This window comes from Carassius auratus, chromosome 40 (assembly GCF_003368295.1).
Source record: "Carassius auratus strain Wakin chromosome 40, ASM336829v1, whole genome shotgun sequence".
NCBI classification, from domain to species: Eukaryota; Metazoa; Chordata; class Actinopteri; order Cypriniformes; family Cyprinidae; genus Carassius; species Carassius auratus.
Genome location: NC_039282.1, coordinates 9332580 through 9357640, shown reverse-complemented (window position 1 = coordinate 9357640; position 25061 = coordinate 9332580). Strand labels below are relative to the sequence as shown.

Below are 25061 nucleotides of genomic sequence, written 5' to 3'. Positions count from 1 at the left end.
TCTCAAACCAAGTTCAGGATTTAACAATAAGTATTTTTCAGTTAGCCTGGCTGGATGTGTATTTAACACTCTTATTAAGCCACTGAACTGATTGAAAGTGACAGTAAAAACATTTTTCAATGTTACACAAGATTTTAAATAAAAGCGGTACTTTTGAACTTTCTATTCAACAAAGAGTCGTAGACACAAAAAAAGCATCATCACGGTTTACAAAAAAAAAAAATATTTAAAAAAATATATTAAAATAGAAGTAATATTTCACAGTCATGCTGTTCCTACTGTATTTTATCAAATAAATCCAGCTTTGATGAGTATAAGTGTCTTCTTTAGAAAATGTTAATAAAATCAACTGCAAACTTGAGTGGTAGTGTACATACAAAAAATAAATTAAATAAGTAAACATGAACATATGTTTACCAAGATTTTACCCCTCAAAAAATATTTTGCTTTAAAAAATATATAGATAAAAATTATATATTATGTAACTCATTCAAAAAAGCTATCAAATCATAAAAACACTTTTGCTGAAAAAAAAAAAAATGATTATAATGATTGCTTATCACAATTTTATTGATAATAACGTTTCTCTCCCACAATGTGACTTTACACTATCATGAGCCCTTCACATAATTTTCTCTGTAGCATTTCAGATGGTTAGGACAGTTATGTAGTCACATTTTTTTTTTTTGAGGGGGGGGGCCTTCGATTCTCTGTTGATCTAAGAAAAACACACATTTGCACTAATATTTGTAGAAGTAATGTCCCTGAGCAGGCCTTGATTGTTGACTGTACGTTTGCTTTGCCCGTGATCCATAGCACTCTTCTCTGACTGACTCCTAAAGATAGAGGGACTACTGGGCTGAAAGTTCCAGTGCAGTAGACCATAGTGATGGGATACTGACTTCACCTCCACCTCCTGCTCCACACATGCTAATGAGGAAAAGGTGGCTAGCTACTCTCGAGGTTTAAAGGTTAAACAATAGCGCCACCTAGAGATAAAAATGTTCTGTCCAAAGCGGGTTCAGGAAAATCATTTTAGAAGGGTGTATTTCACTGCATTTTATTCCCTATACGCAATTCAAAAGAATGCATTAGTTTAGCTTTCATTAGATTAATGTCCAAGTTATTTTATAATTTTATATTAGGTATATATATATATATATATATATATATATATATATATATATATATATATATATATATATATATATATATATATATATATATATATATAAATGGAAATTACTGTAGTTAAATTAAAAAAAAATTGTAATCATGAATTAAGAAATTATATTTATTGTTCAATGCTACTCTTTGCGTAAATCCTCTTTATAATATTACTGCACCCAAGTTCAATGACGGCACACAGGCACGAGTTTTGTGGCATGGCTTGGCATCAGTTCAATATTGTGCGGTTGAAACAGAACATCCATCAGGAATGTTTTGATCTACTAAGACATGCACCATTTCCTTACAATCTTTTAGTAACCCTATGCAAAGATCATCCGCACCTGGAGCTCTATACTTATGTTCACAATGACTCCTCCTCAATGGAGTCTCCCATAGTGTTCGGTAGAAGGTCAGATATGTGAAGGATTTAACTTAAGGCAGTGGCTATCATTAGCTTTCAGCACCTTCTCATTAGAAGGACTCTCAATCTGCAACACACACCTTACAATGAGCCATTGTGACTGGACTGGATATCCGGAGAAACAAACATGACTATATGTAAAATTGCAAAGTGATCAGATAACTGGCTAACAAAATGAGCCAAGACGCTCGTTCAAGGGACGGTTGAGGACAATGCTGCAGTGGTTTTACTGTATTCTTCCATAAAATCCCAGAAGTGGTTGGAGTCATTACCTAGTGACATCAAATCATGGTGCTCAAGCAGGAGAAAATCCTAAAATATTAATAATAATAATAATAATAATAAAATAATCCTGAATGTAAATAAAAATCAAAGTGCAAAATCCAGCATTTATGAATAAAGGCCCTTATGATGAGTAAAGCATGTTGTGACATGGCTGACTGAATGTGCTAAGAATTATGAGCCCGTCCTACGCCTTCTGAATAGCACAGCTCTTCTCATCTTTAAGGTTTGAAACTGTACCTGTTCAGTTCTTGGGGTATTTCATCTGAAAGAGACCGAGGGCTTTGTTGGCCTCAATGCACTTCGAGAGAGACAGACATGAACAAGATCAATGAGTACTAAATATTCCACTACGTGTTAAGGAGAGACAAGGGGGAAGAAAGAGAAGGATGGATAGAAAGAAAAATGAGGGAGAAATGACAGTGACAGATGTGCCTTGGGGCAGATTCACCAGAAGATACACAATGGCTGCTTTTCAGAACAACAGATCTTAAGGGCCAAGCAGACAGTAGCGCTTAGGGAACAAGATGAGGTTACATGTAAAAAGGTGACATGACTGACACTACCATCTCCTTCTCAAATGGGCCTTATTTCACACTTTTGCATCATTCCTTTTCCCCCTGAAGTCCACTTTTAATATCAGACAACATTTCCTGCATTAAAAACAGTCAAAGGTCCATTTTCCCCCTTAGCATTAAAGGAATAGCTCAACCAAAAATAAAAATTCTGTTAAATTAAAAAATGTAACTTTGTAAAACTATTTGGAAAAGAGGAGTCAACATCACCATTTAATACTTTTTGTTGTGTTCCACAAAAGCGAGAAATATACAGGTTTGGAAAGACATAAAGAAAATGAAGTGATGACAATCTTAACTACTCCTTAAACAACTTGCTACTGTACTTTTAAGACATCTAAATGAAAATGCACTCTTTTTATGATTGGCTTATCTCCACGTACCAGTGCACTACAGGGTTGGATATCAGAGCAGGTCAGTAGAATTGCAGTCTGGTTTATATAAATGGTCTGGTGGACTAAGAAGAGAACTTTTCATTGTGAACAGAATAAATCTGCAATGAATGTCAAACCAAAAAAGCAAGGATATCCACAACGCGTCCCCTTTAAGACCATGTAAACGTCTGCCGACCCAGTGCCTAGAGTTTTGTGCTTTGGTAGGACTCAGTGAGGCATCACAATGAGGTGTTCACTTACCACTCGGATTAAACGCCATGCAGGATATAGGCTTATCATGTGCTGGAAAATGCGCAATCACTCCTTCTCCATCAGAATCCTCACTAACAAGAACCTGAAACATATACACCCAAAAACATACAATAAAGCTACAGTAAGTTGATGGGGCTACTTAAATAAAGGCTGACATCTTGTTTACATCACATCTCAGTGTTTTAGACACATAGCTGGTCACTGGCTCTACAGTAGCCTGTGCAATCTGATATTTACAGTTACATATGATTTAATCAGTTTAGCAAAGATGTGTTTTGGCATTTTGTTTAAAACAAAAGTGTGTTCCAAGTTGTGTTCCACTGTATGGAGCAAAAAGTGGTCTGAAAAGGTTTCCATATGTTTTTTTTGTTTTTTTTTCGTATGATCACCATCCATTCCCCATCATGTCGTTCAGCCTTAAACATGTTGCCCTCTTGCGGGTGCTTAACAATTATCCTTGTGTCTACTTTAATCCACATTGAAAGATTTTAGCTCTAAATGACACATGTTCGGCAAAATAGTTTCATTTTGGAATTCAAATAGATATTTTAAAAGATGTCGGCAAATATGTTGGTGTGTTTTATGAACACGGCTTCACAGAAATAAAAACTAACCCACATGACCACTGTGATCAATGTGCATATTCTGCCAAAGCCCACATTGCAGCAGTTCTGTATCAGACAGGAAGAAAAAGTGGCATGTTGAAGGAGTTAAAACAAACGCAGCAGGAAGAAACTCTATAGTGTCTCTTCACGTTTTGATAACCAAAAGAGATTAAAAGCTCCCAGTTAAAAACAAAACCCTAATATGAATCCGTAATTCATCCCCTCATGTACATTACTACAGGACAGGACAAAAAAAAAAAAAGGGGGGGGGGGGTGCAATGAAAAAAAAACTTATTAAAAGCAAAAAAAGTAACAAAAAGAGAATGTTTTTCATTTTATCAATGAACCAAATATTAAATAAATTAAAAACAAAAACACAGAGGTTTAAAAAAGTAAAAAATGAAACTTAAAGCAAAATGTACTTAATAAATCAAATATAAAATAAATGAAAATCAACACAAAACAGAAAGTAGCAAAACTATTATTGCATTTAAATTATCAACTGTTAAGGTCTCTGCACACTGAGTCCGAAATTTTCGTATGCATTTTTTCATATTCGTTATCCTAAAAATTCGACATGCACAGAAACCATGCACACTTTGTCTGATGCGTATTAAATAATCCGTTGTGAAAAAATTTGCAAAACAGAACTAAATGGATTCTTCAAGCATTGAGGATGATTTGATGTCTTCTCGCTTCTTAAAAAGAGAAAAATAGAGGAAATATTGGGTTCATCCAATACTGAGAAATAGAGAGGAAGGAGAGGTCCCCCGCAGGAGCAGTGATTCAAAGTTTACTTCAGGATGTAAAGCGGCTCAGTTTGATGCTTTGCTAGCAATTCTACAGTAACTTATTAATAAGACCACCACCAATTTCTGTGAACTCAGTGTGCAAGGATCTTTACAGTGCTTTGCGCTGTAAGACAAAGTGCATGAACTTGCCAAGCACCATCCTGGATTTTGGCATTCGCTTGTACGGTGGCACCGAATTGTCAAAACATCTCTCAAGATGCTTGCTACAGATGCGAAAAACTGAAAAAAACAAACCCAATTCAATTTTTTTTATTTAGGACGCAGTGTGTTAACGTGATTATTTGCCATTTATAAAATTTTGGGATGAGCCGATACGTTTTTCTACTTGGCCGATGTGTTTGAGGTGGGACTTTTATTTTGAAGGCGTTGAGAAAAGCAGCGCCTGAGCACATAGTGCTCACATTCTCACTCTTGTGCTCCATCATCGTTAACAGATCTGTCTAATATGCATAGAAGTCTGTCTAATAATCAGAAAGAATGGTTAAACAGTAATTAATGTATACAAAAAATTATTATAACGATCGCTTTTATATTATTAGTAATAGAAATTTTCGGACTCCGTGTGCAATGAGCTTTACTCCAAAATTAGTGTAAGTATTTAAATTCTAAATAAATTCCAATACTTTTCAAATAGCCTATCAAAGTTGAAAGCAAAAAAGAAAGAAAATGGAGAGTTTGTTACTCATAAGGTGCTTTTCTCTGTTAAGTTTGCTCATGAAAGAGATTATAACTAAGCACAGACATGAGACAGCCGGAGAGAAGAGTGATAAATCTAGCGGAGTGTTGCATTAAGGAGCAAGGCAGCTTTTAATAGGATCCAGTCCAAACAGAAAACAGCCTTGCTCTAAAACCCAGACATTTATTTCAGACTTCAAAAAATGCCCCTGTGACACAAACCAGATCGTTTTTACTAGGGGCAAAAAAACAGACAATGCTGTTTTTCACAAGAATATACTTTTGCCTCGAAAAACTATTACTCCACAGAGCAAATAAACTTCTTGCAGGAAATACAGGGGATGATGATGACGAGGGAGTTGAGCTTGTCCCCGAAGAATGGGAGTAGGGCAGATTGGTGGGGGCGGGGGATCACGGGAGAATAGCACTGACAGTAAATTCCATAAAGATGTTTTGTGTGAACATCGAAAGCATGACTATTCCGCTTTGGGAGGAGTGAAGCTTCTTGTGAGGTAGGCTTTGGAGCGGATGGTGAAATAAACACAGGAAACCTCTCTTAGAAAGTGTTGACTCTGGCAAATCAGAGTGGTATAGGTTTATAAATAAGCAGAATAAATCGCACCTCTAAATGAGAGCAACGTGTTGACCGGGTCATGGTAGACTCTCTGGGGAACTGAGGGTCATCATGTTTTTAACAGCCCACTAAATGGGAGGATCTATTTTCATGGGTCAGAATCAACTAGATAGCAAAACCTTTTCTAACTTAACCTCTCTCCAAGTAAAAATCCTTGAACAGAAGAACTGCAAATATTAAAGTTAGCCTTTAAACTGAGTGCTCTATTAAAGTGATCATGTGTCACACACCTACATGTCCTCTTTTAACACACATTCAGGCCTTGGTGGAGAAGAAAAAAAAAAAGAGAGTAGACCTTTTCTGTAATGCGTCTGCAAGGACCTGCCTGTGATCTCATGCTAAAAGGCTATGGCTGTGCCAGCCAAGGGGGAAACAGCCACAGGAAGTGGCTAAATCATGAGATCAGTAGACTGTGGCCTGGCACGGAGTCTGTGAACAAATGGCGAAGAATGTGCTCTTATGACAAGGTGATGACAAACCCCTTGGGCCACAAGAAGCACTAATACTAAATGAGTTATGAATGGGATTAATGGATTATTTATCTCAGAGAAAAGGGGAATGAAAACGGGTCCTTTTAAATCAAGGTCAGATGGGTGAAGAATGTACCATAAACAGACACACAGTTTTGATACTGTTGTGTGCTAGAAATTCACAACCCTCCAACTCTGGAAAAATGTTACAGATTATGATGTATAAGTGTGAATTTTGTACCTGTCCTTCTCCCACAGTGTGTGTGTCTATGATGGTAACCACACCAGGCTGGTGAGGGCTGCGGCGGGTACCGCTGTGGGCAGTGCCCTCTTCGTCAGGTGCCCCTGATGGCAGTGTACCAGCAAGCTGGGTCACGACTTTCCCCACCATGGTCAGGCCTGTCTTCAACGTCTGACAGGAAGACAGAAACACAACTTTAAAAAGATTTAAAAATCTAAAAGCTGGAGTGACACAGAAACCAAAATTTTATTTTTTTCCAAAATTGAAACCAAAAATTGAGTTTGGGCTATAATTGGGTAGTTGTGTAATTAGACTCAGTATGCTGTTCAAGGAGTCATGTTCACTTATCTTCTACTAACATTTTTTACATGGATGTGATCTTTAATATCATCATTTTGAAAGAAATGTGGAATAATTAGATTGAGTTGTTTTCAAGTAAAATTAAACTTATTTTTTTATTATTCAAAAAATTTATGCAAAGTGTTAAAATAAATCAATTTCATCCAGTAACATTTGTGCAAGCTAAGCATGAGTACTATTGCAACACTCAAATCAATACCACAGACAATGTTCCCACATCCAGAGATTTTGTTGAGCAATGACCTAAAAAACATGTTTGCATCCAGTGTTGTTTGAGGCAATGTCAACAGACAGGTGTGTGAGTTAGCCTTGTAGGCTAACGGTTAATGTTTGTATGAGTGAGTGTCGATGTTTACTCTGAGAAGAGAGCTGAGAAGAGATGTAAGATTTCTGGCACAGCCATTGGTGCAATGTCTGCCACCAGCCAGCCACCCCCTCTCCTCGCCGACCTGGATCAATGGGGACTGTTTGGATTAGCACTAAAAACTCTAACTGCAGTGATTAGAAAACACATTAGTGTTGATCAATTAGGAGGCAAACGCTTCTCTTAATAATTGATGGGGCAAAGCAATTTACACACAGTTAGTTGGTGGGCTTGTCAAAGCATTCTCCAAAGGGCCCAACAAACGTAGGCGCCACGAGGTATTGACGCTGCCGCTTGGACTAAATGCCTGACTAAGCTCTCCAGGGCCTTGGCAGACAGACACACACAGCTAGCAACGCTCACTCCATTAAGTGAGAACTAGAGGAGACCCTACTTAATCTGTGCTATCCACTTACCCTAAACACAGTTCACAACAGCAGAGGTCTGAAAACAGAGCCCTGGGGCACCCCGCTCATGCAGGCTTGAGGCTGGCACAATGATATCTCTCTTTTGGTCACATCGCACTCATTTATACAATCTGTGCCTTGCAGGAATTCATTTTTGCAAAAGGCGCCCTCCCCCTCCTTTTTGTGATTGTGTTACAGGATTGATGGGAGATTGCCCCCTTGGCCCCCAGACGGCCGCACTCAGAGCCACTCAGCACAGGGACCGTGTGTCAGAGCAGAGGAGATGGTTATAAATCAAAGCCCCTTCTGCAGACGGCCTGTCTGCGTATCAAGGCTTTTTTAACCTTGTTTTCCTTTCTGCTAACCTTTACAATGCTCCTTTTGATGTATACCGCCATTAAGGCTAATGGTACTTCTCTCACGTAAGCCGTTAGCACTCGTTAGGCTGTGATCAGGCCGGTGGCCGGGGAATACAGATGTGGGCTTAATAAATCAATTAAGCAACCAGGAGAGGAGACTGGAACCATATGAAAGGTTAAGCACCAAGGTTCTGGCACCATTAAATGAACTCTAGTGGGTCTCTGAATCACTGAGGACTATGCCAAGACTGCTCTGGGATGCTATATGGTGAATAAAGTGAGTGGAACAGCACACATTATGAGCTTCATTTAGAGCAGAGGAAGCAGGAAAGAAAGCATGACTGACTGAAAATACACAAATAAGTGCAAAGAAAAAACACAATTGCAAGAGTCAGCTAACACTTAAAAGTCTTAATCTGTATGGTTTGACTCATTGCTTTGTAAAGAGGCTTTTAAATTATTGTGACACATCTTTCCAGAAGCAAAGATCACTGGGCCAATCATATCTTTAAAATAAAGGGTGATCATCCTGAATGTCCTTGAAACTGTGCAGTTTTAAATAAAAATATTACAAAGTTTGGCCAGAGTAATGAACAGATCATTTCTTCACCATATTGAATGATTTTTAAACACAGTGGGGATCTAAAGACCAACATGCCAACTGTGCACCAACATTTATAAATGTCAGATTTAACAAAAGAACGGCTGGTTTTAATCTTATAAACTAAAGTAAATAACGCTCATAAGAACAAGAAGTCTCTCAGCAAGACATAACTGAAATAATCCGTGCATAAATCATGCCACAAGTGCAGACAAAGCATCTGTTGGTCAAACGTGTGGATAAATGCTTCATTGTGGCCCCAAAACGTATTTGGACACTTATGCCATTTGAAATATATGGATTTCACTGCAATAGATACAAAATATCAAACCGTGTGGCATTTTCAAACAAATAATGCTTTTTCTCTAAAACTTACTACATTTTACCGTAAATAACCCATTAGATGACCTGAAAGTAATACCTTTGTGTGTGCGTGTGAAATGCAATTATTATAAAAGTGTGCTTATCCGATCTGTCCTTTGTCTGTGGCTTAGGTGTGCAAATACTTTTGGACGCCTCTGTGCCTTGTTGAAGACTGTGATTTGTCATGGCAGTGGTAATAAATGCATACTCACTTTAGCAGCACTGATGACAGTTGCAGTGTAGGACTGGGCATTATCTCCACAGGCCCCACCACGGGACTGATGACACCGGATCAGCTACACACACACACACAAACAGAGACACAACAGAGTCACATTATCATCCAGAACCTTTCAGCTCCCCAGCGCTCATTAACCCACAGAGGCCTGTCACACCCCGCGCCAGGACGTCTGCAGGAAGGCACGGTGAGTAAGAGGAGGAGGAGGATGCCATTAGGACAACAAACAGTTCTTCAGCCCCATTCTACAAACGCACTCCCTCTGGGGTCCATGTCCCAGACCTATACAACTTCAGCTACCATTGGCCAGAATCTCATTACCTTTGCCCAGACACACTGTCCCATCTGTCCATTATTATGCAGCAAGTGGCCTCTCTAAGGCAAACAAACCGCACCCATTACATAAATGATGGTGAATCAAGGGTCTACTTAATAATATTGTCAAATTATATTGTTAGCTCCTATCAAAATGACACACTTTGTCTTTATAATGATATGTGCAATTCAGAAGAAATAAAAAAAATAATAAAACAACCACTGTAGTTTGATTTAGGGTTAAGCAAAGCAAGGAAGGAAGTCTTAAGAAAGGTCTGAACAATTAGGCTGACTATTAGATGCTGGGGGTTCACAAGAGCATGTTCTTGTGTTTAAAAACAAATCTGTAAGGAGCACAACCAAATGTATCACAAATAAAATTGCTGTCTTTATTTTGGGTGCAACTGGGATGGTTTAAAATACTGGGTGTTTGTACTACCTTGTTCTCAGCATAGGCTAACCACCGGCTTCCCAGAGCAATGGGGTTTAGGTTGGGCCCAGGACAGGGGTAGCAGCCTGCAACACAAACGAAAACACACCAATATAAGAGATAAACTAAATAACAGCACAAAAAACACATAAATAATCCTTCATAGCAGCATCTCGCCCAAGAAAGTGTTTTACTAGAGCTTAGGGTTGGAGTAATACCAGAGGTTAAATAAGGGTTATGGTATTTTGTGACAGTAGGATGGCTCCTCTGCTTATTAACTGCCAGACAGACTGACCCATGAGAGCAATGCAGACATAGAATCCTTATCAGTCCCACATGCCATGATAATGTAGCTGTACATCACATGGGACCCATACAAACGGGGCACACATGCAAGCAACTGCAAATCAGATTATTAAACTTATTATTCAACTTAAAGCTAATAAATAGGAACAGAAAAACCAAACATCTTTCTCGGTCTTTGCACTGTACACAGAAAGGTTATGCAAGTGCATATCACAGTGTGAAGTGAACGGACAATAATTTATAGCATGGAGTGAATATAAAATATTTGCAGACAGTAATTTAGGGTGTTGAGTCAGGATCTGAAACTCAGTGAATGGGGCCTGAGGTAAGCCACAAGCGCAGTAATGCAAAAGCCTTTTGTGCCTTTCCAAAGTGGAGGGAGCCAATGCAGTGAGATAACATATGCTTAACACATCCTGTGAGCTGGGCTTGGGGGATTTTCACCATTATTTTGTCATTTCACAGTCAGAAAGAGAAGACTTCATTCTTCACCGCTTCCACCCCAAATAACATAAAATACAAAATAAAACTAACAGGCTTCATAGTTTATATTGTTAGATGTTTTTGGAAGTGTTATGTTGTTATCATTGAGATACTATTACAGATTTTATAATTATTTAGAATGTTTATTTCTGAATTCATTCGAATTAGGCTATTTTCTGTTTTCATTTTACTTTCATTTAGTTTTAATAATTTTGTCTTGTGTTTTTGGCATTTTGTTAGCTTTTATTAAATTCATTAATTTATTTCAGCTTTAATTTTGATTGAATTTTTTTCTAAATGAAAATGAGAAATTTAGCCTATATATATATATATATACACACACATACACACACACACACACACACACTACATAAACTTTTTAAGCATGTATTTTAGCTCCCCTCACTCCACAACAAATCCTTTGAATTTAACAGTATTCAGAAAAGAAGAAGGATTATTAAAAACAGAAGTATAAAACAAACATTATAGTGGCATTCATTATAAACAACATTTGTTCTAAAAGCCTAAACAAACTTATTGAAAGCAAAACTAAATCTACCAGTGTGTGAGAAATGCGCTATACACTTGGGCTCACGTATCTCTCTCATTAGGCACAAATCCAAAGGTATGAGTTTGCTTTGAATTATAATTAGCAGCATGTTAAACAGTTAAAAAAGTATGTACATTCTACTATTATTTTAATTTTTTTATAGTTTTATATATATATATATATATATATATATATATATATATATATATATATATATATATATATATATATATATATATATATATATTAGTGCTGTCAATCGATTAAAAAAAATTAACTAATTAATCGCACAATTTTTTAAAATTAATCGCGATTAATCGCGATTAATCGCAATTAAAAGACTGAAACTTTTTGGATATGTAAATGTAAAATGTAAATAATTAATGTAAACTCAAGACCAAGAAACTATTTAAATTCAAAATATGATTGTTTATTGGATTTTTTGTTTAACTTGTAACACAAATTTTCTCATGTAAACAACATACCTGCAATAAACCATCAATATCCTCCAAATTAACTGTTGGCTTGAAAGCCATATTTATTACAGAAATAAAAACACGTAAGTACCATTTGAATTTCAAAACAATCAATGCCAATAAAAAACAAAAATGATTTCCATGTTGAATTCTAAGTGGACTGCAAAAAAATTCCAAAGTATAGTCATTGCCAGTGCTTTAAGTGGGCCGGTAGGCACCAGTACTCAGTACCGCCACTTCCAAATATAGCTCTTGAGCGTACCGCCACCTCTCCGTGCGCCCAGAACGTGCTTGTAGCGTACCGGTACGTTCATCTGGACATCTGTTTTAATAGAGGTTTTAATCTTTTACCTGCACTGCCGATTTTCAGAGCGCCCTTCACAATGCAAACTTCCTAATTCATCCCACCCAGAGCAGAAACTACATTACCCATTCACCCTTAAGTTATACAAGTGAATAGCGCATGTGTCGCTTTTCCCACTGTTAAGTGTCAACAACTCAACGTGGGCGGAGAAGGTGTGTGAAACTCGTTGTGAGTTATACTAAAGCAAAATCTTGAGTATTTATTGTCTGATAAACATTAAAAACTGTCTGCGGAGGTTGAGTCGTCCTGCAGCCCCCGCTGGCTGCTCATTGGCTGCAGCATCTTTTTTCTAAGTTCTAAAAAAATACCGTAGACGGCAAGGCACAAATTTAGATATTCATTTATCTAGTTAATCTCTAGCCTATGCACAAAGACAATATGATCTTTTTGTCCCCTTTTTGTTTTAAAGCTTGATGAAGAGAGAGAGCGCAAGTTGCTGCAGCTGAGGAGGACAGTGATGCACGCGCACAGGAGTGATTGACAGTTCGCGGCACTGTGTACAAAAAATACTCCGCTACACAATTATTTCTTTATTTTCGTTTAAGCTTATTAACGTTAGCGTTACAGAAAGGTCTGATTTACGCACTGTTACAGTCATAATGTTTCTTGTGGCAGACTGAAGAGTAATCCGGCAGAGTTTTATACTGAAACTTTCCGTCTAAAAGTCCTTCCTTGGTCTTATCCATATTTCTTTGCACGTTGAACACACATAGGCCACAACTGGAAATAAAAAAAACTGCAACCGCGTTAATTGCGTTATTTTATTTTAACGCGTTAAATATTTCAAATTAATCGAATGCGTTAACGCGCTAATTTTGACAGCACTAATATATATATATATATATATATATATATAATAACTGGTCTTCAGTCTGTCACTTTAAAAAATAAGTCTAGTCTTGTTCCTTCTATGCTGAGGAAGCTTAAGAGAAGCGATTAATGATGTAAAGGGTTATTGAACATGCCCGTTTCCTGTGGTGCAGACGTTGAATTGGAAGTCAAATAGACAATGAGAGCCATTAAAACAACACTAATGGCAATTTACAACAGACGATTGCTTAAGTGGGCAGCAGAGGCCTGGTTTCACATGGTGACATGGACAGTTTATTCTTCTGAAACCATACCCAGAGACCAGACATGCACATGAGAGTTGGAACCTTATGAACAGCGTCTCCTTCAAGGGTGCAAAAAAGCCATTCAGATTTTGCCTGTGGACCGGCCTGGAGGAGAGGAAATGGCTCTTTATGTGCTAGAGCTGGGCTGAGGGACAATATGCATTTGTTTGTTATGGTTTACGCTGAGCAATGGCAGTTTGACACAGACGTTTCCGGTAATGCCCAGCTCTGACACATTATAAAACACAAAGGCATGTGTGTAAACAAGCAGGCCTGTGGAGTTGTGGATGAGCTCTAAATATGGTACAGCCGTGAGGAGTGACACAGGGAAAAACTTCTCTGTTTGTGTGACAGCATGTATGAGGGCTGTGTGGGTTTTGTGGGTTTAATAAATTCAGTGTGCAAAGAGGATTAATCAAAACTAGGTTTCCTGTTTGGCGAAGCTGCGGATCAAAGAGGCAGAGAAAATTTGCATCGAAGACTACGGAAGGTCAAGAAGGGTCAAGTTCAGCAGACACATCTATAACGGTCAGTACTTACTTGTGACAAAGAACTTTTTCATAAAGGTGCAGCTGTCAAATGCAGCGATCTTTTCTTGAAGACTAACGACGAGGATCCTTTGGTCGTCAGTGGATGGAGATTGCATTGGAAAAATAAATAAAAGCGTACATTAGCTTAATGCTGCATTTAGAATGATTACAAGGTAAAATGTAGGATAAAATGTGGACCTTTTGTTGCAATGCAGATCATAGATGGGCGTTTTAAACTGTATGGACTTGACCATCTCTCCTGTCCTCAAGGAATAAAGATCCACACAACAATAAGGGGGACTTGTCCTGCAAAAGACAGACAGAGCAGTGATTAGTTGGTCGGAACAGTCTCAATACTTAAACATAATATTTATACATATTTTGTTTTTAACATATTATTGATAAATTAATGTCAAATAATCAAGGAAATGAGTTTAAATAATTCTATTCAACAAGATGCATTAAATTGATCAAAAGTGATAGAATAATTTAAGGATCATGTGACACTGAAGACTGGAGTAATGGCTGCTAAAAAATCAGCTTTGCCATCACAGGAATAAATTACAATTAAGATATATTAAAACAGGAAACATTTATTTTGAATCTTAATAATATTTCACAATATTACCTTTGTGATTTACGTAAATGCAGCCTTGCTGAGCCAAGAGACTTCTTTTAAAACATTTTTAAATAAAATTAAAAATTAAAACAGGCTAGAACATTTTTATTGATGAACATAACCCAAAGTTTAAATTCCCAAAGAACATTACAAGATCAAGTCCCACTTTCTCACACTTTCTAACTCTGTAGTCATTTCCTCTCTACCTTCATCAAGGAGATGGGAGTTAAGTGAAAGCAGTGGCTGCTGCTTGTGATAAAAGCAGATATCAATCCTCATTTGGTGTTCTGCACTCAGCTGGCACAGCCTGGCCTGCCATATTAACCATCTTAACAGAATGTTTCTGGTAAGACGCTGTGCTGGGCACTTTGCTTTCCACGGGATATTAGTCTTGTGGTAATAAGCATGGCATCAGCACTGCCCAACCCAGTAACAAGTCAGGTATTCTGTTGGAGCCGTGGCTAAATGTATACAAGCTGCTCAAACCTCACTAATAAACTTAAGGATGTCAGGAGTCTAACTACAGACAAAACTGGAACCAGAGAGGCCAGATTATTGACACTGACGCGGAGCTGATCGAGCACTCCATGTAAATGAAGATGATCAATAGCCTGTGCTTCATCGACAAAACAATTAGCTTTGGAAACAACCACTAATGATTTGCTGCGTCTGACTTTTAATTCGACCGACTGTCTGCCGCTTCACAAGAAGTGATTATATCATGCATCATAGATTAGCATTAACAGAGTTTGGCAATAAAACGTATAGTGCATAGTGCTATTGGCTCTGCCGCTAATGTAACACAGCAACTGTAAAAACAAGGGTCTTTTGACTAATGTTCTAATGCAAAAAATAAAAAAAAAATAAAAGGCTAGATGGCTCCAGTCACAGATTCTGATTGGCCAATACAATGAGCCGGCTGTAACACACAATATATTCAAATCTGTAATGGAAAAACAATTGCTCATCTAGATTTTTTAAAAGTTGGACTAACTTTCCAACTTGTCACAGCTTCTAAAAAAAGTGCATTGTTCATTGCAGGATGTTCATAAAACAGTGAGACATGACACAATGGCCAAAAACAGCCATCTGCATATCTATGGATATAGTAACGGCTTTTTTATCATGCAAACTGCCTAATAACTAATGCACAGGACATTGCTGGTACTCTAATAAAAGAGGGGAAAACAAAAAAGAAAAAGAAAATTAACATCTAAAACAGGCGATTTTAATGGCACAAATGAAAGAACCTTTGGAAAATAAAACAAAAATAAATAAATACTATTATATTATTACTATAGAGAGAGAGAAATAGAACAACTAGCTGATCATTAAAAGCCATTAGTAAACCTTCAACAGAAGGGCATCATAGAATTTAATTTTTAAAAATGGTAAAAAACTAAGTGTGTGTTCATATTCACAAGACAGCCTTTTATACTTGCATAAATGTATAATTTTAAAAAGGCTTTCAAATTCACCCTTTTTTGTTTCCCCCATTTTTTAATGTTGGAAAATGTCGTTTTACTCCTCATTCATAATTTACAAGCATGCAAACAGTGGATAAAACAGCGTGGACAGCATGTCGAGGAAACAACTCTTTCTCCAAACATGCACATATCAGTTTTTACAACGCAGCCAAGACATCAAACCGCAAATTGTGGAACATGGCTGTACTTAAACCATAAATGAAAAAAAGCTGTGGTGTCTCAACATCCTACTTCAGAGTTCTGATTCTGAGTGATGAAGAGCCAAGGAGGTTTTTAATTTGTCATTACTTCAACAGACAGTGAGTGATCTTTGAGTGAATGCGTGACGATTGTAAATCCAGCCTTTACTTTGAGTGTGTTCCCAAACAGCTGCCATTTGAGCCAGTTCTCCTCAGTGCTGTGGCTTGGGGTCAGGGTGGACAGATTGCACATTATGTTTTTAAGATAGCATGATAATGTCTTGGGGCAGGAGACTCGCAGTGTGTGTGATAGACATACCATTTTTAATGTCTGGAAGGTCAAACCTGCAACTGATGCTCAGTGTCTCAGATCCATTAGTGATTGATGGAATAGTCCAAAGTCTTAAACTGTTCTATGGCCCTTTGGAGGTCCGGACTGGCCAACAGGTAGAGTTGTGTGGCAAAACTGGCCTGTTATTAGTCTGAGCCCACTGTGGGAGCTTTGGTTTGCAGGCTTACCCAGAACTGGATTATAGTATGCGTGACAACAACACAATCCAGTGAGCAGTACAACCCACCGCAGACATGAATGTGTGCCCAGAGCTGCATCTCTACATCGACCAGCTGCCAGTTGCAACCCTGTCTCAGAGACCAATAACAAATACTAACACACAATCAGTCGTATTTTAGTCAACAAGTGCGTTTCCATTTCAAGTTTATGCAAAACTTTGGTGATATTTTATAAATGTCGATTAAAAAGTATTGTGAAATGATGGTCTTTCCATTAACCAATGTTATAAGTCATTGCAATGGATTTTGGCTATATTTATTCAAATGAGGGTAAGTGTGTATCTTTACAGAAGCAGCACAGAAAGCAACTTCAGAAACATGCATGGTGCGCTTAAAATAAACAAGCATTGTCTAGAGTGGACGCAATCAGCTTATATATATATATATATATATATATATATATATATATATATATATATATAAATAATAATTGGGGAGTTTGGGGACTAACCTTGCCTTGTCTGTTGTGTGAACATTAACAGCTTAAGTGTGTCAAACAGATAACTGTAGAAATCTGCAAAAGCTATTAGTCTGCATTTTTATTCTCTTCTACTGTCCTTTCACAGCTGCGGACGCTTGAAGTCTCGGCGAGAGAGAGACATGGCTATCTACAAAGAGATGATCATCATAGCTTAAAAACCCTCTGGATTCAGACACCGAGATTAATAGGGGCATTTAACTTCCTAAACTTGTCTCAGAGCCACTATTCATTGATTTCAATATAATCTGGGTCAGATCAATCCAATTTAAAGCGTTTTAGAGCCAATGTGACACAAATGATATGCTCCCAGATTGATTAACGGGACAATGATAGCCTTGAAAAAAGAATCATCAAATTGGCCACTTCAATTGTTTGCCTTTTTGCATTGTAACTAATGGCCCGCTTCTAATGGACGCAGCGCACGCTAAACATAATACAATTTCCTCTCACTGAGAATCGAGACTTCGATTTGAAAGCGTCAGTAAATTTCAATTATTGTTATAAAATCATATCAGTGTTTCAGTGTAGTACACTTTTAGGTGATATTGAGCACAGATATTATGACCTGTCCTTTGGCTTCAGTCATCCGACTTTATATATGTCACTTTCATCCTGGTAATTTCTTTACCAAAGGCCAAGTTAATACATATACTAAATCTGATTAACATAAGGCCATAAAAGTTATTGTGTTATCATAATTTTAAGGATAAAGAGCAGAGAAAATTCTTTTTTCTCCTGTTTGCCTGAAAAACACACTTGTTCTTGTCTCTTTCTTTATATATATATATATATATATAAATAAAAAAAAAAGCCTGGCCACTAAAGACTATCTTTCTACATACTTTTTTAGTATTTTACATTCTGGAAGTGGTGGTGACCTCAACTCACAAGTTCACGTCTGGAAAATTCAACCTTCTTTATTCAGCGTGACATAACTTCACAATGCTTCAAATGTGAATATCCACAATCTCAAAAGCACGTCTAATAGCTGGGTACAATCTCAAAAAACTTCAAAAAGACACACACCTGCAAAATCCATCTCGCCTCAGCATGGGAAGACAATAAAAAAAGGCCTTTTTCTGGTCTTAGCCTCCCTCGTGGTAACTAAATGGGAAAAGTCATTCTGGAGTGGAACATTAACAATTTTTACAGTTAAGGTTTGGCTTAATTTTAGCATCACATATGTTTACAATGATAATTACACACATTATGCCACTATGTGACAAGCTGGCCAACTCATCACTTTTATAGTCTCGTAAACGTTTTGAAGTCTGTATTTCAGCATGACTCTGAACCCTGTAAGATAACCATTTTGGTGCTTTTTACATTGTGAGGTTTTAATCATTTCACTAACCCGAACGGAAACTGACAAGGAGAAAGGAATATAAAATAGGAAGTCTGGAAACGAACAACAGTGCTAGCGAGTAAATCAATTTACAAGGCGACGTCATCACATTTTGGCTTCAGCTACTTTACAAGCTTTTCGAATATGAACAGCCAATTACATGCTCTGGAAACGCAAAACAAATACTGCCTTACCCCAAAATACCAAGCAAACTTCTGAGAAACACACCACAAAACATGAGGAGCTTAATTCACTAACCTAACTCAATAAACATGCCATAAATAAAAATAAATCTGTTAAAAGTGGACAATGTTTAATACCGTTCAAAAGTTTAATCGCCTAAAACTGCGATAAAACCACCCCATATAACGTTTCTTCTGAGATAAGGCAAGACATGAGGCTCTTTTATTATCCTCTTAGGCTTTTTTTGTCATTTGAGAAACACGGAAAACAGATGCTGAAAGTGAAGAGATATTTCTTTACAAAAGGTGTTTGAGGAAAATGAAGAAACAGACAAATCGGAACTCTGATCTCTGGACCGTGATAAGTCCCTCGAGCCAACCTCGTACTGATTTATAAACGGCTATTTCCAAGTACGCCAATGTAAAAACACAGATGAAAACAATTACTCTATTTTTGTAGGCAACAAGTGAGGTGGGTGGTAACGGAGACATTTTCGAGCAGAAAAAAAAATCTGTCACAATTTTGCGCCCTCTCTCTCTCTTTCTGCCCCTGTCTTTCTCAAGCCGAGCTTCAACACACAACAAACGTTGGCCACATCACAGGCTTCTAGGGGCCTGAGGGGGCCCTTTGATTCCAGCACGCCGTGGGCATTAGCTGGAAAGTAATTAGGGTAAAAAGTTCAACCGCAGCTCCATGTCTGCAGCACTGCCAAAAATACATTTCCTCCCCTTTCACTGGGCTTTCCACAGATTCACATGCATATTGGAAACACATTGAAACAAGGAGCCTGTTGCAGTGACACCGGTACTCTTGGTTCACATATCACATCTTTTGTGTGCTCAAGTTTGTTATTGGAAGTGGTATGGTTCCGACGTGGTGCGATGGTGCGATGCGCGCATTTGCATTCCGCAAGTGCACCGTGGGTCATGTGACGAGAAACAACCAATCAGCTTCATCCTTTCCTGTAACAACATTGAAAGCTCAGCCAAAATGAAGGAACAGCTGATCATAGCTGTATATGGATAGCTATTTTTAAATAAATATAGTAGCAGATCTACTGAAAGCAATTTCTAAATGTGCTGCAAATCAATTTATTTTTTTGCTGAAATTTCAGGTCATGGTTGCTTAGCAATGGCAGACACCTCCAGAGCGCAAGCACCCAAACGCTTTGGAAAAAAGTAGAAAGCGGTGCGCCTAGCTTTTTCCATGCGTTTTTAGGTGGGATATATGAACAGCATCTTATACTGGTGTTTACACGATTTAATTACTAAAAATAAATGAACAGACTCTTTTTTTAATCTATTTATATCTATTTATTTTTTTACATCAAATGTCCTTATGAGTAGTCAATTACTAAGTGTGGTGCATTGATGAGCATTTAAGTTTTTAATATAGTTGGGGGAAAAATGGTAATACCTTTGGTCTTTTTTGCTACTTTGCTCATGTCAAACTATTAAACACTTAACCATTATTAAACATTTAAAAACAAGAGCTAAACAATCGTAGGAAAAAAATATATACAGATTAAAATTAATAATTAACTAAATTTAAATTTATATTGCAAAAGTACACTAGTATATATATAAAAAAATAGTAGACAAATAAAAACGGTATTGTTCAAAAATAATGTACTTGAAAAAGTTAAATAAAAGAGGTTACTAGCATCCTATTAAAAAGGGGGGAAAAACTTAAGGTAATAGGCACATTACTCCTAAATTTGCAAAATCATGAAAAGGATTATGTTACACGCCTGTGCGCCTCCACTGCAATTAATCGGAAAGATAAGGAGACGTATGCTCATGGAAAACTGATCCTAGACAAGCGCCCTTGAAAAACAGGGAAAACTTCAAAGCCGTGAGATTCCCATCCTCAGAGAGCTTGAATTATGTGGCCATCCAATCAGCATGAAAAAGCACGCACAGGGATGATCTGAGACCCGAAGATGCACCTGGCATGAACTATCAAAAATAACTTGAAGGGTGGGGAATCTATCATGGGAAGGAAATGCATTCATCTCTAACATGAACGTAAGAGTGAGGATTGTGTCTGTCAGACCTATCAGCAGATCATAATGCCTACCTCAAATTACACTGAAGCGCGAAGCAAAATATGGATATGGTAAAATAGCACAAATGACAGAGAAAAAAAAAAAAGAGAACGTGTGTGAGGTGGAGAGATAAACTTTTAACATTGCTTTTTACTCCCTTAGCTTCCAAATAAAGAATTAGATGTCTCCAATGATTCATGATCATAAAGAGGTTTTATTTCATCTAATCTTTTTTTAAGTCCACATAAGGACTCAAAAGTAAACACTGGTTTTAAAGCAGACCCATGCATCAAATCCAATAGCAGAAGAAAGAGACAAACAAATCTTTATATCTTGTGTGTGGGCCAAAAAAATAGGCAATTGAGCCAGTTGCATGAGAGACGAAATATTACATTTTATCAACACTCTGGGAGTTTTGTGTACACATAAACCATAAATGCAAAAAGTGCCAAACAATTAATTTAAAACTATAGTTCACCCAAAAATAAACATTTGCTTAACATTTACTCAACCTCAGGTCATTCAAGACGTAGATTAGTTTATTTCTTTATTGGAACAGATTTGGAGAGATTTAGCATTCCATCACTTGCTCACCAATGGATCCACTGCAGTGAATGGGTGCTGAGAGTCCAAACAGCTGATAAAAACATCACAATAATCCACAACACAACTACAATCCATGTCTTGCAAGTTGCATGTTTGTATTAAACAAATCCTTCACTTTAAACTGTTACTTCCAGCTATCCATACTCCTTTCTCCGGTGAAAACCCATCTCGTCTGAATCGGGAGAGAAACATGCAGCTTTTCACTTCAAAACTTGTTAACTGATAGACTGGAGTAGACTGGAGTCATGTGGACCATTGTAAGCTTTTTAATCAGCTGTTTAGACTCTCATTCTGACGGCACCCATTCACTGCAGAGAATCCACATGTGCACAAATGTTATAGTGCTAAATATTTCCAAATCTGTTCGGATGAAGAAATAAACCCATCTACATCTTAGATGGCCAGAGAGTGAACAAATTCCAGCTAATTTTCATTTTTGGGCGAACTATTTCTTTCATACTAAAAACTATAAATCATCTAGATTTAATTTATAAGATTAAGTTGTGACAATACATTTTTATGGGTGAACTTTAAATCCCTTAAAATCCTTTTAAATGTACCCTTGTTTTCATCCTACCAACAAGTTGCTATATCTACATGATCGCACCCTCCAGGTGTGATGGCAAGAGAGTAACAGGCTCCTGGGCTCTAAAAGCATCACTTCTCAATCCCCCAATAATCCTGTCTCTAATACAAAAGCACAGAGATTTATCATTTAATACACTTAAAAGGGATTTTTCACATCTCAATAAAAATGCAATGAAAAGCACAGTTTAATAGCACAGTAGGTTTTTGCTAAATCACTTTAAAAATAGTCTGGTTTTCCGTTCCTCATAGGTATTGTGTAATTTATAAGCAGGCAGTGGATGCCAGCATGACTTTGCATGGATACAGCTTTGGGTAAGGAAAATTAGGGCCACAGTTAAATAAAAAAAGTAAACGCAGATCTCATCGATAACACTGGGCTGACAGTGGGATGAGGCTCTGCTCTTCAGAGACATACAATGGGAGCCTCAGTGGATCTTTGCCACCATCCCAGAGCCAGGCACAGCGTGGCCACTGTGGAGTCAAAAACAATGGCTCTATGCCTGTAAGGACTGGGCCTTCTTCTGAACCTCCGCGTGCTGAGGTCCAGCTGTAATCTGGTTTAAGGGGAAGGAAGAGAGGGCACTGTTTTCTGCCTGCCCAACAATTTAATTTCTCCAAAATCCAGAGAACAAAAGCAGGCCTTTTGAGGGGTGATCTGTTAGGTCTCCAAAAGAGACCACAAACACTAAATGCCATGCTTTTAAAATCCAGGTTAAATAAATACATTTTATTTATTTAATATATACATATCCTGATACTGTCTGAGATTATATCAAATATTCTGCAAATAACTTTATTTTTTTTATTTTTTTTTTGGTTATTTTTGTTTATTTAACCCTTTCTTTTTACTCTTATTTATTTAATATACTTTTTAATTATTTCACTTATGGTTTTAATGTTGTTAGACCTTGGATCCATTAACTAAAAATTAGAATTTAATGCCAACATGTCATACACTTAATTTTATTAATATTTTTTTTATTTTTGAATAAAAGTGACTTGACACTAAGTTGCATGCATTTGGCATGAGAGACCCACAGGCTCAAGCTGGTCACTGTAATACCTGTAGATCTAATTAAAACAAAAATAAAATAATAACAGCGGCATGGTGGAAAATCAAATCCTTTTCAGATACAATTGGGGCCAATAGTGGATTGAATAGCACATACATTCCTTGCTAATTTGCAAACCCCACTGGCTCTGTAGCACGGCATGAAGGGTCGCACGTGTACTTTGCTGTCAGGAAATTCACCAGATCCATACATTGTTTGGACTTGAGACATAATCCCCTCCATTGATAAAAATGATGTTGAATGTGTCTGGCAACGAAGGATTTAGCACACACGCTTTTTCCTCTTTCTGGTTTTCCTTTAATTTGCAAATCTTGTAATCTAAGCCTAAAGCTGAGTGAACCAACTTCTAAACCAGCAGTGCTGTATCGGCCAAGACTGCAATCTGCTTTCCATTTGAGTGTCAAGACAGCTTCCACACTGGTGGTTGACAAAAGTGGTTATTTCAAAATGATTATATACTAAAACTTGTGTGAGGACTTTGGTAAGTTTATGAACTATTTCAGTTAAGGGGAAAGAACCGAACACAGCACAGCCTTTCAAAAAATACAGGGCTATTTACCAAACACTTCTACTGGAACGTAGAAGCGGGAACACCATTCACCCGGAGGGAAAGGGTTATGGTTTTCAACACGAGGCATGTTTTCAGCATTAGACCAACCATTGCAGGAGTACAAAGCCAAACCGTCAGAGCCAGTCTCCATGTCGGGGCGGACACGGTGAGTTTGGCTGCATAAGTGCCGGCAGAGCAAAGCTCTAGTCTTGGACCGGCTGGGATGGTGGTCTCCATCAAAGTGTGCTGAAGACAGACATCCTTATTCTATTTCCTCAGGAGGAAATATTGAGTTAAGATTTGCAGCAGAAGCAGAGCAGTTCTTTTTAAGAGGTGGCAGACGTAGCTGAGGGGAGGAAAGGAGCCAATAACTGATGTGCCCTGCTCCCTCTCACTCCCTCAGGGGGCATAATTCTCACAGATAGCAGTCCGACTCTGTCAGGGGTTCAAGGTTGCAAGTCTGGCCCACTGGAGCCGACCGTGTTGGTCAGTAGGGTTTGGCAATCTCTCTCCAGACCACTCCCTGGCCCCATCAGACCTTTGATGCAGGTTATTATGTATAACAAATTACAGGATTTCATATGTGCTTAGGATTTGTGCCTCATGATATTTAAATGTTGCACATGTTGAGGGATGTGGCTTGGAGTCCAACGCACTTCAAAACAGGAAAATGCCATGAACCGGACAACGACAGAGCATTCCATTAGCACATAGATTTCACCGCATGAAGAGTTTTACATGTCTCCACTCGTGTTTGATCCAAGCCTCTTATATTGATTAAAGTTCACTTGGAGAAAAAAAATATATATTAAATGCCCCTAACCTGCATTCAACCTAAATTAACCTTTCACAAATTAACAATAATAAAAAAAATCATTATGATTTAATAATATATTTATATTTTGATGTATTGATCATTTTTTCCAAAAACAATTCTAAACGCATGTGTGTGTGTGTGTGTGTGTGTGTGTGTGGTGCTTCCCACCCATAGACTTTAATTGGGCAGGCCGCCCAGGTATATTAATGGCTACCCAAGTATATATGGAGAAACATTTTTGCGTTATTATTTTTATCCTCATTCTTTTTTTTTTATCCGACTAAAATAATGAAACCATCCGCGATCGATTAACTAGTGTTAAATTTGAGTGCTTCAAAGTGATTCTCAATCAATGTATAACGCACATTTAAAGCAAGCGATTGCTTAAGAACTCGAGTTGATGAATTATTACATTGTCTACTTAAATCACTTTTATAGAATATGTTTTAAACAGTTTTAAGAATGCATATTTTCTTTCTCATCTGAAGGATCAGATCGCTATAGTATAGACATTTCAAAATAAGAGTCTTTTCGATGTATTTCAGGCTTGTTTATAATTAAGTCACACGTTTTTGTTTGTTTGTTTGTTTGTTTTGGGCGGGGGGGGGGGCATTTTTGGTATTTTTTTTTACACAATTAATTGTATTTAATTTAATTTCCATTTACACAATTAATTGCATTTAATTTAATTTCCATTTCAATCATTGTAAACTATTGTAGTTG

The 25061-nt window shown here is 37.5% G+C and overlaps 1 protein-coding gene across 9 annotated transcripts in view; it reads right to left on the bottom strand.

Moving 5' to 3' along the window:
- bcas3 (BCAS3 microtubule associated cell migration factor) overlaps positions 1-25061 on the bottom strand; it is a 234816-nt gene that overhangs the window by 194916 nt on the left and 14839 nt on the right. For all 9 annotated transcript variants that reach the window (XM_026226466.1, XM_026226465.1, XM_026226469.1 and 6 more), the window contains 6 exons: positions 13992-14099; positions 13804-13880; positions 9979-10055; positions 9199-9282; positions 6533-6703; positions 3084-3177 (listed from right to left, as the gene is read on the bottom strand). In XM_026226466.1, coding sequence (XP_026082251.1) covers positions 3084-3177; positions 6533-6703; positions 9199-9282; positions 9979-10055; positions 13804-13880; positions 13992-14099 — 611 coding nt within the window. The remainder of the gene's footprint in view (positions 1-3083; positions 3178-6532; positions 6704-9198; positions 9283-9978; positions 10056-13803; positions 13881-13991; positions 14100-25061) is intronic.